At 46.3% G+C, this 17,935-nt stretch overlaps 1 protein-coding gene across 1 annotated transcript; it reads right to left on the reverse strand.

Annotated features, from left to right (window-relative positions):
• Nucleotides 1-1,598: 1,598 nt before the first annotated feature.
• On the reverse strand, nucleotides 1,599-17,800 carry CRYM (crystallin mu). Its single transcript, XM_021692222.1, has 8 exons — nucleotides 17,585-17,800; nucleotides 16,931-17,084; nucleotides 15,735-15,797; nucleotides 11,092-11,193; nucleotides 8,654-8,837; nucleotides 4,903-5,024; nucleotides 4,152-4,236; nucleotides 1,599-2,010 (listed from the first exon to the last, which is right to left on the reverse strand). Exons 1-8 carry the CDS (start codon nucleotides 17,752-17,754, stop codon nucleotides 1,946-1,948), a joined length of 945 nt encoding a protein of 314 aa, XP_021547897.1. The 5' UTR covers nucleotides 17,755-17,800; the 3' UTR covers nucleotides 1,599-1,945.
• Nucleotides 17,801-17,935: the final 135 nt, after the last annotated feature.

The following is a 17,935-nucleotide window of genomic DNA, read 5'->3' on the forward strand; positions in this document are numbered from 1 at the left end:
ACCCTTTATTAAATATGTCACTTGCAAATATCTTCTCCTATTCAGTAGGTTGTCATTTAGTTTTGTTGGTTGTTTCAGTTGCTGTGCAGAAGCTTTTTATTTTTATGCTGTCTCAATAGTTTATTCTTGCTTTTGTTTCCCTTGCCTCAGGAGACACATCTAGAAAGAAGTTGGTATGGCCAGTGTCAGAGAAATTACTGTAATCAAGGCAATTTTAATAATCCCATTATCATACACCCTTCTCTACACATGCCTTAGGGTTGTGACCATTAAGTTCCCCAGAAAGACTTCACAGTCACTTGCGATATGCAGAAGCAGATCACATGGATATTTTATTCCAGTGCAAAGGCCCCCATCCAGACAGCCTGGCAAACATGATAAATTTGGGGCTAGGTCACCTAGAGCATGAAAAAAGGACCTGTTAGGAGGAGTTTGGGTAGGAAAACAAAGCAATAGAAAATGCTTTTCTTTGCTGGTGACTTATCTGATCACCAGCCTAGGAATGGGGTTGGATTTGGATGGGGTCTTTGACAGGCCAAGGGCCACACAACTCTGCTAGTGATTCAGGGGAGCTGGGGAAAACACACCTCAGTTTCCCCATCTGTAAGTTGAAGAGGTTGGACTAGATGATTCCTAATGACCCTCTCAACACTGATACTTTAGTAGACATCTGTAGATTTGCCTACCCAATACCCATTTCTCCCTCTTTTTGCTAAGAGACCCCTTCCCTTCTATCAGCTCATGTGGTCAGGTGGGCTAAGTCTACTCTTGACTTCAAGAGGGGGTCGTGTGATCCAGGCCTAGATCATAGGGATATCAGATTCCCCTGGATGATGTTTCTTCAGGGATAGAATGAACATGGCACTGGCGTGGGCCAGAGTATTCCATCTCATTTAGCCACAATGCTAGGCACAGAAATGGGCACATGACCTACACGGTCCCCTGAGTCTCAATTCTGGGATAATCTCCATTTCTGCTAGGGTTGCTGAAGAGAACAGCCAGGGGAAAACTTACTTAGTAATGGAGCCAACACTGAAGAAAACAGAGCTGAGGGATGGAGAGAGCAAGACTGGGTCCTGCGGACACTTGGAGCCCTGGATACAGCTGTAGCTGTGTTCTTCTTAATTACAAGAGCCAATACATTCCATTCCTCATTCATTCATTCTGCCTAAGGTAGTTTGAGTTGTGGTCTCTACCACTTGTGACCAAAGGAGTCCTGACCAATACAGAAGGTCCACTGTGCCTTGAGATTTAAATTATAAGAAGCCAGAAACAAAAGTCCACATAATGTATGATTCCATTTATGTGATATGTCCAGAAGAGGCAAGTCCATAAAGATAGAAAGTAGATCAGTGGCTGGCAGGGGCTGGGAAGAAAGGAGAAAGGGGAGTGACTGCTAATGAGTACCAGGGTTCTTTTTGGGGGTGATGAAATGTTCTGGAACTACAGAGTGGTAATGGTTGCACCCTGTAAACATGCTAAAAAGCACTGAATTGTGTACTTTAAACTCGTAAATTTTATGGTACATGAATTGTATGCTAATTAAAAAAATAGAAATAAATTTAATTATAGTCCTTGAAACTCCCCCAGGGAGTGAATGGAAGCACATGCTCCCCTCACTTTCTTTGCCATGAAGCACAGAAATGACCAAAGCAAGAACTGCAGAATGGGAAAATGCTTTATTTCAAGGAATTACAAAATGCAGTGAAATACAGGGGAAAGGGAGTATTACTATAGTCAGGTGAAACAGAAGAAATGGCCACCTAGTTTTGCTTTCCAACTACACACACAAATGGGGATCTCATTGTTTAAGGTAAGACACAATAAGCTCAAAACTATAGCTCACTAGGCACTGGGCTCCCTCATTTGATCTAGAAATTGCAAGACAGCTGGTAACAACATCCCTTGAGCTGTAGCTTCTACCTCAATGCAAAGTTCCTTCGTTTTATTTACCAGACGACCAGGAATCATACACTAGTTTGGCTGCAACCATGTCTTCCACCGCCATTCCTGGAATGGACAGAAATGTGGCTCACTTTTTGTCAGAACAACTTTTCCTGGAACAGTCCAGGCCCTGTGACTGGCAGTTTCCCAATACATGGTCCGTGCTGCTAATGCTCATGGGGGTAACATGGACTGATATCCAGAGGTGAGCTTAGGCTTGGAAGGTCTGTGATGGGAGAGGGTGAGGCAGGGAAAAGATGCTAAGTGAGCAATGCCCACCAAACACATTTTTTTAAGTGTCCTTCAAAGTTTAGTTCAGGGATCAGAAAACTTTCTGTAAAGGGCCAGATGGTAAATATTTAGGCTTTGCAGGCCCTATGGCCTCTTGCAATTAACTCTGCCATTGTACTGCAAAAGCAGTCCTACACGATAGGTAAACAAATGAGCCTGGCCACGTTCCAATAAAATTTTCTTTATGGACACTGAAGTTTGAATTTTATATAATTTTTATCTGTCATAAAATATTCTTTTTTTTTTCCCCCAGTCATTTCATTAGAAACCATTCCTAGTTTGAAGGCAGGACAAAAAGAGGTGGTGGGCTTAGTATGGCCCACAGGCTATCGTTTGTGGACCCTTGGTCTAGTCCAAACCGTGCATCCTTCAGCAACCCCACTTGTCTTGTTTGGCATACATAACTTAACCTCAAGTGGGTATATGTTCTCAAAGGATAGGGGCTGATTTTTATTAATTTTCGTAGCCACCACTGCACCCAGTAGAGTCTGATACATAATAGGTGTTTAATATGCATCTGCTAGATGAAAAGATGTGCCAGTAAAACAATCCCCAAAGCAAGAAAACAAACATTGCTCACAAAGGGTAGAGCAGACCTGTAGTGTTGTCTCCTGAAGGGGTTGCTGACTTCTGATCTGCTCTGAACTCTGAAACTTTCTGTCACAACTGGATCAGTATAATGTCTTTGAACCAGGCGCTGGGTAAAGTTTATCCTGCTTTGGCCTGTCTCTCTGTGCATGAGAGATTTTTAAAATATTTAAAAGCTGGCAAGGCATGGATACTGACTGACTGACATGGATGCTAGGTGGCCAGAGCACTCTTAATGTTCTGCCAAGCATTAAAGCTTTGGGTGCTTGATCATAGGAAATAGGGAAGATCTTGAGAGCAGGGCAGAAGACATTTCTGAGGGGCTCGGGGAAGCAACTATTTATCAACCAGTTTGGGAGAATTTCAATATTTTAGGTGTGACAGCTGACTATCAGCTCGTTACCATGTGTGTCCATTTCCTTAGATCTGGTGGGGCTGAGGGGCAGACCCGCCACTGGGAGCCCGTCCTTGGTTGGGCTTCTGCCTGCACAACTCTGGTGGCAAGAGGGCTCCCATGGCAGCCCTTCTCAAATCAGCAAGTAGGAGGGTGGGGACGGACAGAAAAAAAGAGGTCTCAGGTTGTACTTTCTGCGTGGGTCTCTTCCAGTGGGTCTCCCTTCCATTTCCCTTAAGCTCCCTGTCTTGTAACAACTTTCTCCCCCACCCCCACCTCTGAAGGATACCTTCTTCTGACTTTCACTTGTTTTATTATTATTTTTTGGTTTTATTTAAATTCAAATTAGTTAACTACCTAGTATATTATTAACTTCAGGAGTAGAGTTTAGTGATTCATCAGTCTTATATAACACCCAGTGCTCATTATACCAGATGCTCTCCTTAATGCCCATCACCCAGTTACCCCATCCCCCCCCACCCCTCCAGCAACCCTCAGTTTGTTTCTTATGATTAAGAGTCTCTTATGGTTTGTCTCCCTCTCTGTTTTTAATCTTATTTGATTTTTCTGCCTTTCATTAAGTCTAAATGGTTTACTGCTGACACTTGCTATGTGCAAATCCTTTTACACACATCACTGAATTCTCATAAACACTGGAGGTAACAGGCAGTGAAGAGACCGTGGCTTAGACAGGTGAGGTCCCTTGCCCAGGGATGCATGTCCAGGGAGTAGCAGAGAAGGAAAGCCAGCCCAGGACCGCCCAGTTCCAGAGTTCACGGGCTTACCCACTATTCTAAGACATGTAAATAACTGACCCAAATGACGTATTTCATGACTCAGCTATGGAGGTGGGTGACTCATTCCTCTTTCCGCCAATGGGCAAACCTGCCCTGTACTCTGGCTGGATGTATGTTCTGGGAGCTAGAGTCCTTACCCAAAGACTTGAACACTGTGGTCTTGTCACAGTGTGCTGGCTTCACTCCCTTCACCACTTCTCCCAGCTCAGCGAAGATCTCGGTCTGTGAAAAGAACACACACTGACCCAGGCCATGGAGCCCATGTCCACTCCAGCCAGCTTCTGAGGGAAGGCAGGGAGGGCACCCACAACTGGGTAAGGGAGAAACCTGACAAAAAGACCATGTGTAAACTGGCTACCCCATTTTGCATAGCATCTGCCTTTATGATACCATGAATGTAGAGATAGAAGTTTGTGGCCGGCAGAATGTCTAGCCAAGACAGTGTGTCAGAAAATCAGCCTGTTCTTATCTAAACACTCAATTTGGCAGCCCTCTTCTTGCTCCTATGCTCTGATTACAAAAGAATGAGGCCAGAAAGTGGCCAACCCCAGTCCTATCTTGTTGGCCACATTGCAAAGGTATGCAGGCACTTATCTCCCAATCTTACTGCCTCATGGGACAGCTCAGTCTGATGGAAAAGTCCATCAAGCTGCTCTCTCCAGGCAAGGGGGACAGGAAAACACATGTCAATACCACAGTGGCCACATTACTTCAGAAGGGGATCAGAAAGGGTTGAGAGATGTTTTAGGAGCTGTCACCGCCCCCCCCCCCTTCAATGAGGTGGGGGTGACCGAGGTCTGGAGCAGTCCAATGGAAGGGGAGGTTAATGAAACCCTGGGATCCCTGTGAGGCCAGCTGGGCAGCAGTCCGCTAGGAGGAGGCGCTCACCCCTGACAACAGGACATCTCCAGACTCTTTCAGGGCGGCCTCCTGGGAGTCCACATAAAGCACAGCCTGTTTCATCAGCTCGTCGTCCAGCTCTCTCCAGTCGGGTCTGCTGGCCCCGATGGCTAAGAGACAGCAGAACAGACCGTGAGCCCGGAAACAGCGGCAAGGGACACTACACATGCCAACGAATGGAAGAGGGGTGGGGGGAAAGGAGGTGACCTAGGACACGGGAACATTCAGATTTGGGATGCCCCATTTCCCCATGCCAACCCCTTCCAATCAGCAAGAATGAACACTCATCAGTAAGAATGCCTGCCTTTTTTTTTTTTTTGCATTTCATATCACGATCTTTCTAAAAGATTTTGAGTCAACTTAACATTCATTTATTGGTTGTCTACTAGCCGTGGGATGTTTCACACATATTATTTATAGTCCTCACAAGTACGCTTCGTGTCTGAATCTCACTTAAAAGATGCACACACAGAGGTTCAAAGAAGTGAAGGTGCTTGCCATGGTTCTGTATCTGATAAGTGCACCTAACGGCTCAGAGGGAGCCCTGCCTTTCACGCCTCTTCCATTTATCTGGGGCAGTGACTTCTTTATAAGAACCCTGAAACAGAGACATCACCTACAGCTTATTCCTACCCCATGCTCCTCCATCTTCTGCCGATCTGCTTGCTCTTGAATCATTCTCATTCCTCACCCCCAACCATTTCTCTGTTAACTCATGACAAAAGAGCCCAGTGCCAGGGTCATGGAGAAGCCCTGATAAAGAGGAAACTGGCTCCATCCTGGCCCCGAGATTTCACATCCTTTGCTGAGAGCCCGGGGCATAATGATGAATCCAAGGAATCATGCCTCCTGGCACATAAGATAAGGTGGAGGCTGCCACCAAATGCCTACAGGGCCCGGAAGCTAATGGACAGGGGCAAAGCTGGTCAGAGGGACTGCATTGGAAATGGTGGAGACCTAAGTTCACAGAAGAAAGCAGGCCCTTGTCAAGAAGGCAATCATCCTTCAGCTCCGGCTAATTGTGGCCATGTGAGAATGCAGGGCTGCCGTTAGTCTCCCCTTCCTCCTTTTTTTTTTTTTTTTTTTAAAGAGAAGCAGGAAATCTATTTGCATGTGTTATTTCTCAATTTTTAGAGCACACTATGGTCCAAACAAAACACATCTGCTGGTTGGATCCAGCCATGGCCAGCTAGTCTTTGGAAACCGCTATAAAGCCTTACGCCAACATAAGGCAGCATTTATGTGCCTTCTCACACTGCATCCAGTTTTCTCTGCTTGTTCCTGCTCCCGCTGTTGTCCCTCACTCTAATTTTCAAAGAGAGGGGTGTAAAAATGTCCTTCTTGAAGGTCATTTGTGTGGGGAGTTCTATAGAACAAAAGCATGAACTAAATGAAGCTCGTAAATAAATCATAAGCTGGTGGGAAAAACCCTAGCTTCTCAAGCCACCTCTTCTCATTACCCTTGTGTCTCCCCCCAAACCCTCGCTGCCCCAGTTCTTCTGAGCAGGGCGAGTTCTCAAAGGGTTGTGTGAGGCCACTTGGGCAGATGGAGGTGGGCCAGGCAGCAAAGGGAGGGGCCTGACTTAGACCGGGCCCTGGCCTTGCTTCAGGGGAGCTAGAATGGGTGAGGGTCAGACCCTGGCTGGGGAAGGGGGGCTGCGGGGGCAGGATGAGGGAAATGCGAGCGAGGGTGGAATTGGGCCTATGTCTTAGCCAAGTTGCAAAGTAAGTAAAATCTGTTGTTGGTGTTTCCCTGTCAGCCGCACTGGTAACATACTTTCCTGAAGTATATTTGATGCCTCTGTAAACACATAAACCAATTTTGTCTTTAGGCTAGGGAAACAGAAGAGATGCCTTGACTCACAATCAAGGCAGCTCTTCCTGGAGATTCACAGTGTGAGAGATTCCCTGTTGTTGGCTTTGAAGACGGAGCATCCACATTACAAGGAACGTGGGCGGCCTCTGGGAGCTGAGAACCACCCCCAGGAAACGGGCACTCTTATCCTACAATGTAAAGAATCTGCCACAACCACCTGAGCCCGGAAGAGGTTCTCTGGGCTCTAGATGAGACCGAAGCACGGACAACACCTTGATTTCCCTCTTGTGTGAGCAGAGGACCCAGCTGAACCCTGCCCAGACTCCCCAAACCACAGAAACTGCAAAATAATAAATACGTGCTGCTTTAGGCTGGAAAAAAATAAAATCAAGTCTGTCTTGCTGAAGATTCAGCTCTTGTCTGTTTCACCAAGAACTGGTTTCTCGTGATTCCCGATGACCTTCCACAATGGTGTTACTGTCCATAAAGCCAGAACTGACCCATCTCTTGCCTACTTACCCCCTGGACCCACATCATAACACCAGGCCCACACGGGCTGAGACTGTCACTTCATTTTGGCCCATTCCAGGGACGTGCCACACTTTTGTCTCCTCCACAGAACTTAATCTTTCGCTGGAACCATCTGTTCATCTACTTGTTTACCTGTTTGTTACCTATTTCCCCTCCCTAGAATGTAAGTACCAGGAAAGCAATGACCTTGAGTGCTGGCTTATTTTGGTCTGCCCAGCACCTAGAACAGTGCCTGGCACATGGTAGGAATTCAGTACACGTTTGTGATTAGATGCGTAATCATGACACTTGGCTCCTGCCTGCTCATCTGCCAGTGTGTACAGAATTCTTAGCTTTTGAGATCACATCATATGCTTGTCACTAAAACATAGGCCACCAATAACATGTTTAAATCCCTAGTATTTGCCTCCCTATGCATCAGATTCCAGTCTTCTTACTGTAAGATAATATAGAACATAATTTAAGAGCTTGGGCTCTGAGGGTAAGATCGCCCCAGTTCAAATCCCAGCTCTACCACTAAGAACCTCTGACTTTGGGCAAGTTACTTAATCTCTCCATGCCTTGGTTTGCCCACCTATAAAATGAGGGTCATGATAATAATAGCTCCTACCTCATAAGGTTGTTGTAAGGACTGAATGATAGAATACAAATAAAGAATTTAGAACAGCACCTGCAATGGTAAGTATTTAATATAGACCAGTTCTTGCTGTAAACTCCAGAGCCACTTGAGAATCTTCAGAAGCCCCAGGAACTCTTATGTTTGGATTCCCACCCATCCGAGCACACATACTAAAGAGCATCCACAAGTCACATTGAATATCTTTTGTGCCGTAATTAAAAAACTTTTTTGCGGGGGGGGGGTTAATTCTAAGTATTGTTAAGAATGAATCATTGGGCGCCTGGGTGGCTCAGTTGGTTAAGCGACTGCCTTCGGCTCAGGTCATGATCCTGGAGTCCCTGGATCAAGTCCCGCATCGGGCTCCCTGCTCGGCAGGGAGTCTGCTTCTCCCTCAGACACTCCCCCCTCTCATGTGCTCTCTGTCTCATTCTCTCTCTCTCAAATAAAAAAAAAAAGAAAGAAAGAAAGAATGAATCATTTGGCTTTTGTGATTTAAATTTCGTTACATTTAAGAACTTATCTGTGACTGACCACTTGCCATAATGTTACATTTTATAGAGATTTAATTAAATTTATTACAAGTTTCAGGTTTGTGACTTTTGTTTCATATTTTTGAGTGAATATTGTTTTTCAGGGCTCACATGTTTCTGAGGACCTTAAAAAGTTTGGTCATTTTGCATGGGTAAAACAGCCCTGCAGATGCACCCACTTGGTCCAGCCTAGGGACAACTCTGGCCACCACCTACCAATGCTCATGGAGCCACTCTACTTACCATTGATGTGAGCCCCTGGCTTCACCCATTCACCAAACAAAATGGGCTCTGTTGCCATGGTGACTGTGATGATCACATCTGCCCCTGTCACAGCCTCCTGGACCGATGAACACACCTGTACCTCTCCTTGAACCGTGTCCGCAAACTTCTCTGCATTTTCTTTGGTGCGGTTCCATATCCTCACCTTCATTGGGGGGTAACAAGAGGGACATTGGTGCCATGATTGTTTGGCTGTTTAAGTTTCATCAAGCCCAGGGGTACCAGGGGAAAGTTGAGCCTCTCTAGGGTAAGGGCTCTGGTTATTTAAATCATCTCCTATGGAGAAAGACCATTTGATCAAGGGCACAGCATTAATCGGGGCAGACACCTGACCAAATATTTGGAAATGACCTTTCTCTACTCCTTTCTCCTTGCAAGAAGCAGGGGCAGTTTTTCAGTTCTAGCCAGGGATACCCAGCCTCCATAGCTTAATAGCTACTACATAACTTATAAATTAGCAGGGCAAGTTCTGGAGCTCGATAGGTTTGGAATCAATCCTCACTCTGTCACATACTGCTCACTGCTGAAATGACTTAACCTCATGCAGTCTGTTTTCATGTCTACGAAACGTACATGGTAACTGGGCACAGTCAGCATCAAGCTCTCACTTTGTGTTCGAGACTCTGTAAAGGAGTCCTAGCAGATGTGGGATTCTATGGCAGCGCTGTGCATGGAATAACCTGATCTCTGAAGGGTATGTAGGGGGTTGAAGATCAGAAGGGTTTGAGGAGTGAATAGTGCAGGGGATGAAAAAGTCAAAAGTAGTAGCTACAGTTAGAATCCTGGCCGATGCTGGCGGGAGCCGGGTCATTAGCCTCACCAGGAGGTGGGGACTTGCTAGCTTGCTTAGCAGACTTCCATGTGTGGAGTGGGGGTTGTCGACCCTCAACGGAAAACAAGGCCTAAAGAATCTCTCATAAGGAAACGTAAGAAATACAGAAGTAAATGTTATGCCAAAGTTCATCAACCAAGGTAAAACACAATACAGTATGCCCTATCAAAGGAGAATGGTTACCCAGAGCACCCTTCTTGATAAAAAATTATGCAAATAGATACAAAAAATGGGTAATCTGAAAAGTGATGGTGTTAGAACATCTCATGAAAAGACAGGATAGACAACTGGGTATATCTCACATGATGGAAACCACTTGATGAAAAGCTAATGAGAGGACTGGAAAGTGTTAACTGCTTATCTTTGAAAACAGATAAAAGGCATTTTTTTTGTTCTTCCTTATAGTCTATATTTGCCAAAGCAGAGGTATTATTTTTATCATTAAAAGGTCATATTTTAAGGGGTGCCTGGGTGGCTCAGTCCGTTGAGCCGCCAACTCTTGATTTCGGTTCAGGTCATGATCTCAGGGTTGCGGGATTGAGCCCTGTGTGGGGAAATCCTTGCTCAGCGGGGAGTCTGCTTGAGATTCTCTCTCTCTCCCTCTCCCTTTGCCCCTCCCTCCCCCATGTTCTCTCTCTCTCTCAAATGAGTAAATCTTTTTTTTTTTAAATGTCATACTGGGGCGCCTGGGTGGCTCAGTCGTTAAGCATCTGCCTTCGGCTCAGGTCATGATCCCAGGGTCCTGGGATCGAGTCCCACATCGGGCTCCTTGCTCAGCGGGGAGCCTGCTTCTCCCTCTGCCGCTCCCTGCCACTCTGCCTACTTGTGATTCCTCTCTCTCTCTCTCTCTCTGTCAAATAAATAAATAAAATCTTTAAAAAAAAAAAAAAAAAGCATCTGCCTTTGGCTCAGGTCCTGATCCCAGGATTCTGGGATGGAGCCCTGTGTGGAGATCCTTGCTCAGAGGGGAGTCTGCTTCTCCCTCTTCATCTGCCCCTTCTCCCACTTGTGCTCTCTCTCTCTCAAATAACTAAAATCTTTAAAAAAATAAAAAATATCATATTTTAAATCTGCCCTATCCCTCTGACACACGTACAAAAATAAAAGTAGCATCAAACGTTCCCATAAGAAGTGGGAGGCATGACTGGGGAAAAGTGGACCAACATCTGGGCTGTGGAAGCAGGGTGCTGTGGTCTCTTGCCCTCTAGGCCTCATTCTCAGTTTGTGGGTCAATACCCATGAATACCTAAAGACTCCCAGATTCTCCTCAGAGAAGCACAGAGAGGGACCAAAAGGAAAACTGAATGTATATAATGGATATAATATAATCCTTTAACTACATGAGCTTGCTGTATCCTCTGGCATACCCTAGGAATGGAGAAACTGGAGACAGGTGATTCAGGTCTCTTCGCCTCCAACGGGACTTCCAGGCAAGTCATTAGAAGAGTGGTCTAGATCAGACTCTTGACCTAACTATTTCAGAATAGCCAGAGTCGCAGTGAAGGAGAGGAGATAAAGGCCCCGACTGCTCCCTCCCCTCTTCTCCCCCAACCTTCCCTGGACTTACCTCCTTAAAGGAGAACTGCTCTGTGAAGACCTCATAGTGGCTGTAGGCCTGGATCCCAGCCCCAAGGATGCACAACACCTCACTGCTGGGTGGTTTCAAAAACTATTGGAGAGAAGCGAGGTGGCGAAGGTCAAGGGAGAAACAATGGCCAGGTGAAGGACAGATACAGTTTGAATATCAGGAGCCTTCCGCCCTATCTCCAGCTCCCTCACTGTCTCTTGGGCAATGAAGGAGATGGCATTTTGTGTTTCAATTTTCCCTCTATGGAGTGTGGAAAGGAGGAAGGAGGCTTCACTGAGCATCTCATATATGCCAATGCTTTACCCTCATGATCACATTTAGAGCAGCCAATGACCCTGTGAGCTAGGCACTCCGACATTTATCCTCTTCCTCCAGATGAAGAAATTGGGGTCCAGAGAGGTTAAGTAACTTGCTCAGAGTCCTACAACTATGAAATTGGCACCTTGGGGCTCCAAACCGTATCTCTCATTCTCCAAAGCCCACATTCTTTGTCCTGTGCTGCCCCATCTTGGGGGCATGGGAAGCCCCACCCACTTCTCAGAGCCCTGAGTTACTTCGAGCTACCTAGACTCCATGGGCCCTTGTGACTCAAGGTTTTCAGCTCTTTTTTTCTGAGCCCACTGCTGACCCTTTCTCAGCCTCCATCTTCCTGTAGAGAGGAATGTAGAGTTGGCATTTGTGGGGCTTGCTGAGGACGTATGTGTGTCTGTGTTTGGGAGTGGGGTTTATGATGAACTCCTATCAAGTGTCGCCTCTCCAGTGAAGTCATTCTGACCTCCCTGGGACAAGTCGCCACTTGACAGCGCTTATTTGTTTACAGATTCATTTTCTTGTCCTGGTCTGTAAGCCCATGAGGACAGAGAGTCTCAAGTGCGCAGATTTGGCACATATCTACTATTACGTATAAGAAATAAAGTGAGGTTCCTAAACCTCAGCACAACAGACATTTGGGGTGGATTTTTTTTTGGTGGGGGGGGGGGGGGGGGGGGGTTCGTCCTGTGCATTACAGGATGTTTAGCAGCATCCCTGGCCTCTATCCATTAGATGCAGCATCCCCTCCCTCCCCTAGTTGTGACAACCAAAAATGTCTCCCATGCCTAAATGTCCTTGGGGCAGGAGGCAAAATCAGTCTGCATTGAGAACCACTGGTATAGAGAATATCACTTGCCCCTCAAGCCATCCATATTAAATAAGACCCTCTTTTGCCCTTTCTCTATTTCATTTAGTAAAATTTGAGTTCCTTGGGCCTACTCTTTCTTACAATGTTAATTACAGCATTTCTGGAAGGTAATCTTAAAAGTGAAGGTCTCTTGAATTATTAATTACTAGCAAAACGGAGTCTCAGAAATATGAGCAGATGTTCATCTCACCTTTAGCTGCAGAAGGGGAGATACCATTTTGTGCCATAAAATATCATTTAAAGTTATCTGACTTGAAAAGTTTTCGGAACTACAATATCCACACAACTCTCAATCTTACGCTCTTATGCAACAAGGAGAATTAGATGATTTTTTCCTTAACTAAATCAATTTGTTTTTCTGTTCTCAGTTAATATGAATCTATTCTTAGAAGTATAAGTGGGTTCCAGAAATTGTTGCAGTGTCCTCTAAAAGTAACCTTCAGCTTCTGAAACTAAATCCCTAACTCCGATTGGTTGTCTTGATCATTTATTGCCTCGGTAATAAGGTTACCATTGACATCCCTTTCTCTAAATAGTGTAACATTTATAAGATTTATTTAAAAAATAACAGCACCAGTGGCACTTCATTCTTTTCCCATTGCAGATAATTAAAAACATGTATATGAATCTGCTAGGTTTCTTACGGTAAAGTTTGAAAGTGTGTTTTTCATCTGCATTTGCTAATGAATAGCACTGCATCAGTCTCTCCTTGCCATCTCTCCAGCTCCCTCTCAGGCCATGCTCCCCTGCTCCCCTGCATTTCCTGTCCTTCAGCCTCTCATCTTCTTTGCAGATTCCCAAGCACATGTGCTTCCATCAACCACAGGGCCTTTGGACAGGTTCTTTCCTCTTCACAGAATACTTTCCTTTCTGTCCCGCACAAGTAATTCCTACTAACCTTCAAATTTCTGCTCAGATATCCTTTACACAGGAAAAGCCTTCCCAAATCCCACAGACCCCCAGCTATACACTCTCATGGCACTTCATCTCTTGCATTCAATGTATTTGTCAGTGTTGTGGTTTCACATTTATTGGTATGATCTTTGGGTTAATATCTGTTTCCCCAAATAGACTCTGTGTTCCATGACGGCAGGTACTGTTATCTGGTTTTGCTCACTATTCTATGCCCCAGGCTGAGCACTGGGCCTGGCCCCTGGTGGGCACTCAAATATTTGTTGAATAAATGCACGCCAGGGATAAACCCTGATATATACTGTCACCTTGAGAAAGCATGTCAGAGTCCTCAACCCAGGTTATGTGCAACCCAAATGCAAAGAAGTTACAGTGACTGCCAGGCCCGAAAACTTCCTATACGTCTCATCTTCCTCCCTGAAGCGCTAAATGAAAGAGAAGTGGTAGAAAAGAAAACATTCTCTGTTCCAGGGCAAAAAAGTATAATAGACCCTTTGTTCCTTGTGGAAATAACCCATGTGCATCCCTGGGCATAAAGCTGTGACATTTCAGCCTAAGCTCTGAAGCATCAACACAATGATTCTCAACTCTTGTGGGAGTGCAGATTTTTATCAATGCAAAAAAGTACAGTGTAACTGGATGCTGTAAGAGTTTGGTTTCCACAGGGCGCCCGGGTGGCTCAGTTGATTAAGCATCTGCCTTTGGCTCAGGTCATGATCCTGGAGTCCCCGGATTGAGCCTGGCTTTGGGCTCCCTGCTCAGTGGGAAGCCTGTTTCCCCCTCCCCCCACCCTGCACCTCACCTCGCTCATGCTCTCTCTATCTCAAATAAATATATTTAAAAAAATCTTAAAAAAAAAAAAAAAGAGTTTGATTTCCAAACCTGGTTGATCATCAGAATTAACCAGAGACTATTGAAAAAAATAACTAGTGTCTTGGGCCTCCCCCCTCAGTGATTTCAGATCCGTGGTTTGGGGATCTGAATTTTTAAAAATATTCTCCAGGTGACGTGCTGCCACGCTTGGGATGAAAACCACAGACCTGGGCCAAGAAGACCAGGCGGCCTCGGAAGACTCCGCAGCTACGTGACTTCGGGGAAGCACTAGCCTCCATCTCCTCCCACATCAAATGAGGTCAATAATGCTTTCTTTGCCTTCCTCACAGAAACCCAAAGACACGTCAAGACAATGGGTTGGAAATTATTTTGACAAGACCTTTACAAACAAACGTAAGGCAGTACTGTACCAGTGAACATATATATATCAAGGAGTCCTTTGATCATTTCGAGTCTGAGCTGGGTCTGGACGTAATTCAGAAAACCAGTTCGTCCAGCTGTGTACTGTAGTCTGCCCCCTTTCTACATGGTTACCAGATGAACCCTCACATTCTTCCCTCCCCATCCCGTGTTTGGAAGATCTTAACTCTCTCACGATCTGAACACCTGGTCTTTGCTGCTGTTCCCCATGTCCCACACTTCCTTTATACTCAGGCGTCATAAACCAGCGTCAGCAGACCTTGGACTTCTCCATTCCATGTGAAGACACCCGGTTTTCCAAGCCTCCTCTTCTTAACCCTAACCTCTAAAACTACTGTTTTTCTTGTAGGATGCCCTGACACTGCTCAGGAACCTCATCACCCCCTTCTCTTGCTTTCTCTTCCGCCTGGAGAGTGTCCCCCTCCCCTCTTCACTCACTCTATTCCTTCAGTCTTTTCTCAAATGTCACCTTCTGGGTGGGTGAGGTTCTCCTTGAATAATTTGGGATGTCACCCCTCCCCAATATTCTCGATTCTGCTTTATTTTCATCCAGCACACTATCTGTTTTCTGCTGGTAGTGGGTTTTTTTTTTTTAAAGCAAATCCTAGTATATTATTAAATTCAAAAGGGATTTGTTGTTGGTTAATTATTTTCTTGGCAAATCAAACTTTTCATGTTGTTTATTGTCTCACCTCCCGTGTCTGTTTTGTACACTGCCATATCCCTGATGTTTAGAACAGGGCCCGACACGTGCTAGGATCTCAAGCAGTACTAGCTCAATGAATACATGAGTCTGCTCAGATCTCTTCAGCTCCCCCTCGGCTTCTTGGCTTTGGCCTCTGGGGCAACCACACTGTGTACCACAGTGTAGTACGGGGGCCACAAAGCAGTCCTGGGAGTCACAGACATCAAATTTTAAATTCTTGCTCTGCCACTTAGTAGCTGTGTGATCTTGGGCAACTCACCTAACCTCTCTGAGCCACATTCGCTAAACCTGGCAAATGGAGATAATCATATCTACTTTGCAAGGTTGATGTGAAGATCGGGACTATTTTATGTAGGGTACCTAGAGTCTAGTAGTGCTCATTAAATGGTAGCTAATAATTTCATGAATCACTGTGCTCACCTGACATCCCATATTTGCCATATGGAGTTCCAGCTATGTCCAAAGGAACACCGAAATAAGTTCCTCACATCTCCCTTAGGCTTTCGAGCTGGAGACACCCAATCCTACTCTCCAGCAAACCTTCACAGTACAGCCTGGCACTAGTCTTACCTTGGTGGCGATGGCAGAAACCGCGGCTGTTCTCTTTGCAGTTATGACATTTCCATCCATGACCTTGGAGGAAAAGAGAGACAGTGAGCAAGGGGCACTCCTAACCACTACTGAAGTGTAATGTATACAGCCAGGTTCCCTGGGGAGCCTGAAATTCAGGGGAGGAGGATTTAAAGATCCAGAGGAGGTTTGGGTGGAATGAAGGAGATTGTCCCTGATAACAACTCAACTGCCTGGTCTCAGAGGCAGCTTGCAGGGTAGAGGGCACAGAGCACATGAGTAAAGAGTACAACTTCCATAGTTAGTCAGGTCTAGCAGTGGTTCCCTGGGCCTTTCACAAACCAGCTGTGTGACCTCAACAGAAATTGGGAGGGGGATGTGTGCGAATTAAAACTCCCATAGAGGAATGTTGTCATAACTGAGATCAATTTCTCTTCCTTGGCACATGGTAAGTGCTCAGTAAGTGGCAGTTAGAAAGGTAGTAGACATAGTCTCCAGAGAGCATGGACTTACGCTGAGTAGGTCTGAAATCCAGCCGTGCCACTTATTAGTTATGTAAACCTGGGTAAGATGGGCATCGTTGCTCTATGACTCAGTTTCCTCATCTATAAAATGGGGGCAAATTCTACTACTTACCTGACAGAGTGGTTCTAAGTATTAGGAGAGTTAATACATGTAAAGTGTTCAGAACCACGCCTGACACATACAAAGTGCTCCCTAAATGGGCTACTGCTCTATTTTGATACTATCATTAAATGTTAAAACAGGTTACTGTGTATCTCTCAGGGAAGACTCCCGGGGATTACAGGACACTCCTTTTCTTCCACATTATAGAGATTCACTAAATAAATGTTTCCTTGACTACTGAGTTTGATCAAACTGTATATTGGAGTAACCAGTGCAGGACAAGAGCATCTACAAGAATGATGAGATTATTACTTCCACACTGTCTGTCACACACTTGAAGCAGCAGTGGGCTCTGGGGCTGGATTATGCATCTTCAGGCAGTCCTAGAAACAGATACATGGTCACAGATAACCTTCACCATTGCTGGTATCCAGAGACATCACATCACTCAGACAGAGGCACATGCGGTCACAATCAAAACTCCACCCAGCTCTCTCAGAGAACTAACTTCTGAGGCTAGCTCTGGGCCCAGGGGCCCCATTTCACCCCAGGGCAGGGAGTTTGCTCACCGCCAGAAGGGAGCCATTGCTGGGCTCAAAGAGCAGCACAGTGGCCTGGTGGGAGGGGACCGTGGAGGCGGTGCTGTGGCCCTCGTAGAAGGTGACCAACTTGGTGGTCAGGGCGTCCTCTGCAGCACTGTAGGCCGGCATGACCCCCAGGAAACTACAAGGAGAGAGGGAGTAGCTTCAACTCCTTCCTACCAATACTGGGGTGTCCTGTCAAGTCCCCATAAACCTTCCTTTCGCTTTCCTCTGTCACTGCCCTACTGTCCTCCCTCCCCCCATTCCCCTGCCCTTCCTTTAGACAGTATGCAGAGTAGGTTCAAGAATCTGGCTCTGGATGAGAAAAACCATCCGAGTTCTGCCACTAACTAGCTATGTCACCTTGGGTAAGTCACTTAACCTCTCTGAGTCTCAATTGTCCCCATCAGTAAAACGACTGCATCAGAACCTACCTATTCTGGAGAATGTGTTGAATTAAACAAGATAAATCCCTGTAAAGCGTCCACTTGACGCAGTGGCTAGCGCAAATATTAGGTGGCAGCTGTAACCAACAATGATTAGGCAAGCCCTCTCTTCCTTTCTCCCGCCGCTTCCCTTCGCATGCCTCCTGTTCCATCTTTCCAGTTTCTCCAGCCCCTAGCCCCGGCCTTCCTCACTCACCCCCTGTGCTTGGCCACCGGCACCACGGTGCGCACCGGCTGCATGACCCCTCCGTCGGGGCCGCTGGAGAAGTTGGCCAGAGCCGCCTCCAGCGGCGGGATGAGGAGGCTGGAGCTGCGAAGGTGCTCCTGCACCTCGGCTGCGCTCAGGAACGCTGGCGCCCGGCTCATCTCGCCACCGATCTTCTAATTTCAGCTAGGGCACAGCGCTCCGAGTTGCCGGGGCTGCGCCCTATATGAGCGCGCCGCGCGGCGGAGCCGCCTACGGGTCACCGCCCAGCTTCGGGGGCGGAGCAACGCTGGTCTCCGCCAACCGCGCCCCCCCCCCCCCCCCCCCCCCCCCCCCCCCCCC

Source organism: Neomonachus schauinslandi, chromosome 5, assembly GCF_002201575.2.
Source record: "Neomonachus schauinslandi chromosome 5, ASM220157v2, whole genome shotgun sequence".
NCBI classification, from domain to species: Eukaryota; Metazoa; Chordata; class Mammalia; order Carnivora; family Phocidae; genus Neomonachus; species Neomonachus schauinslandi.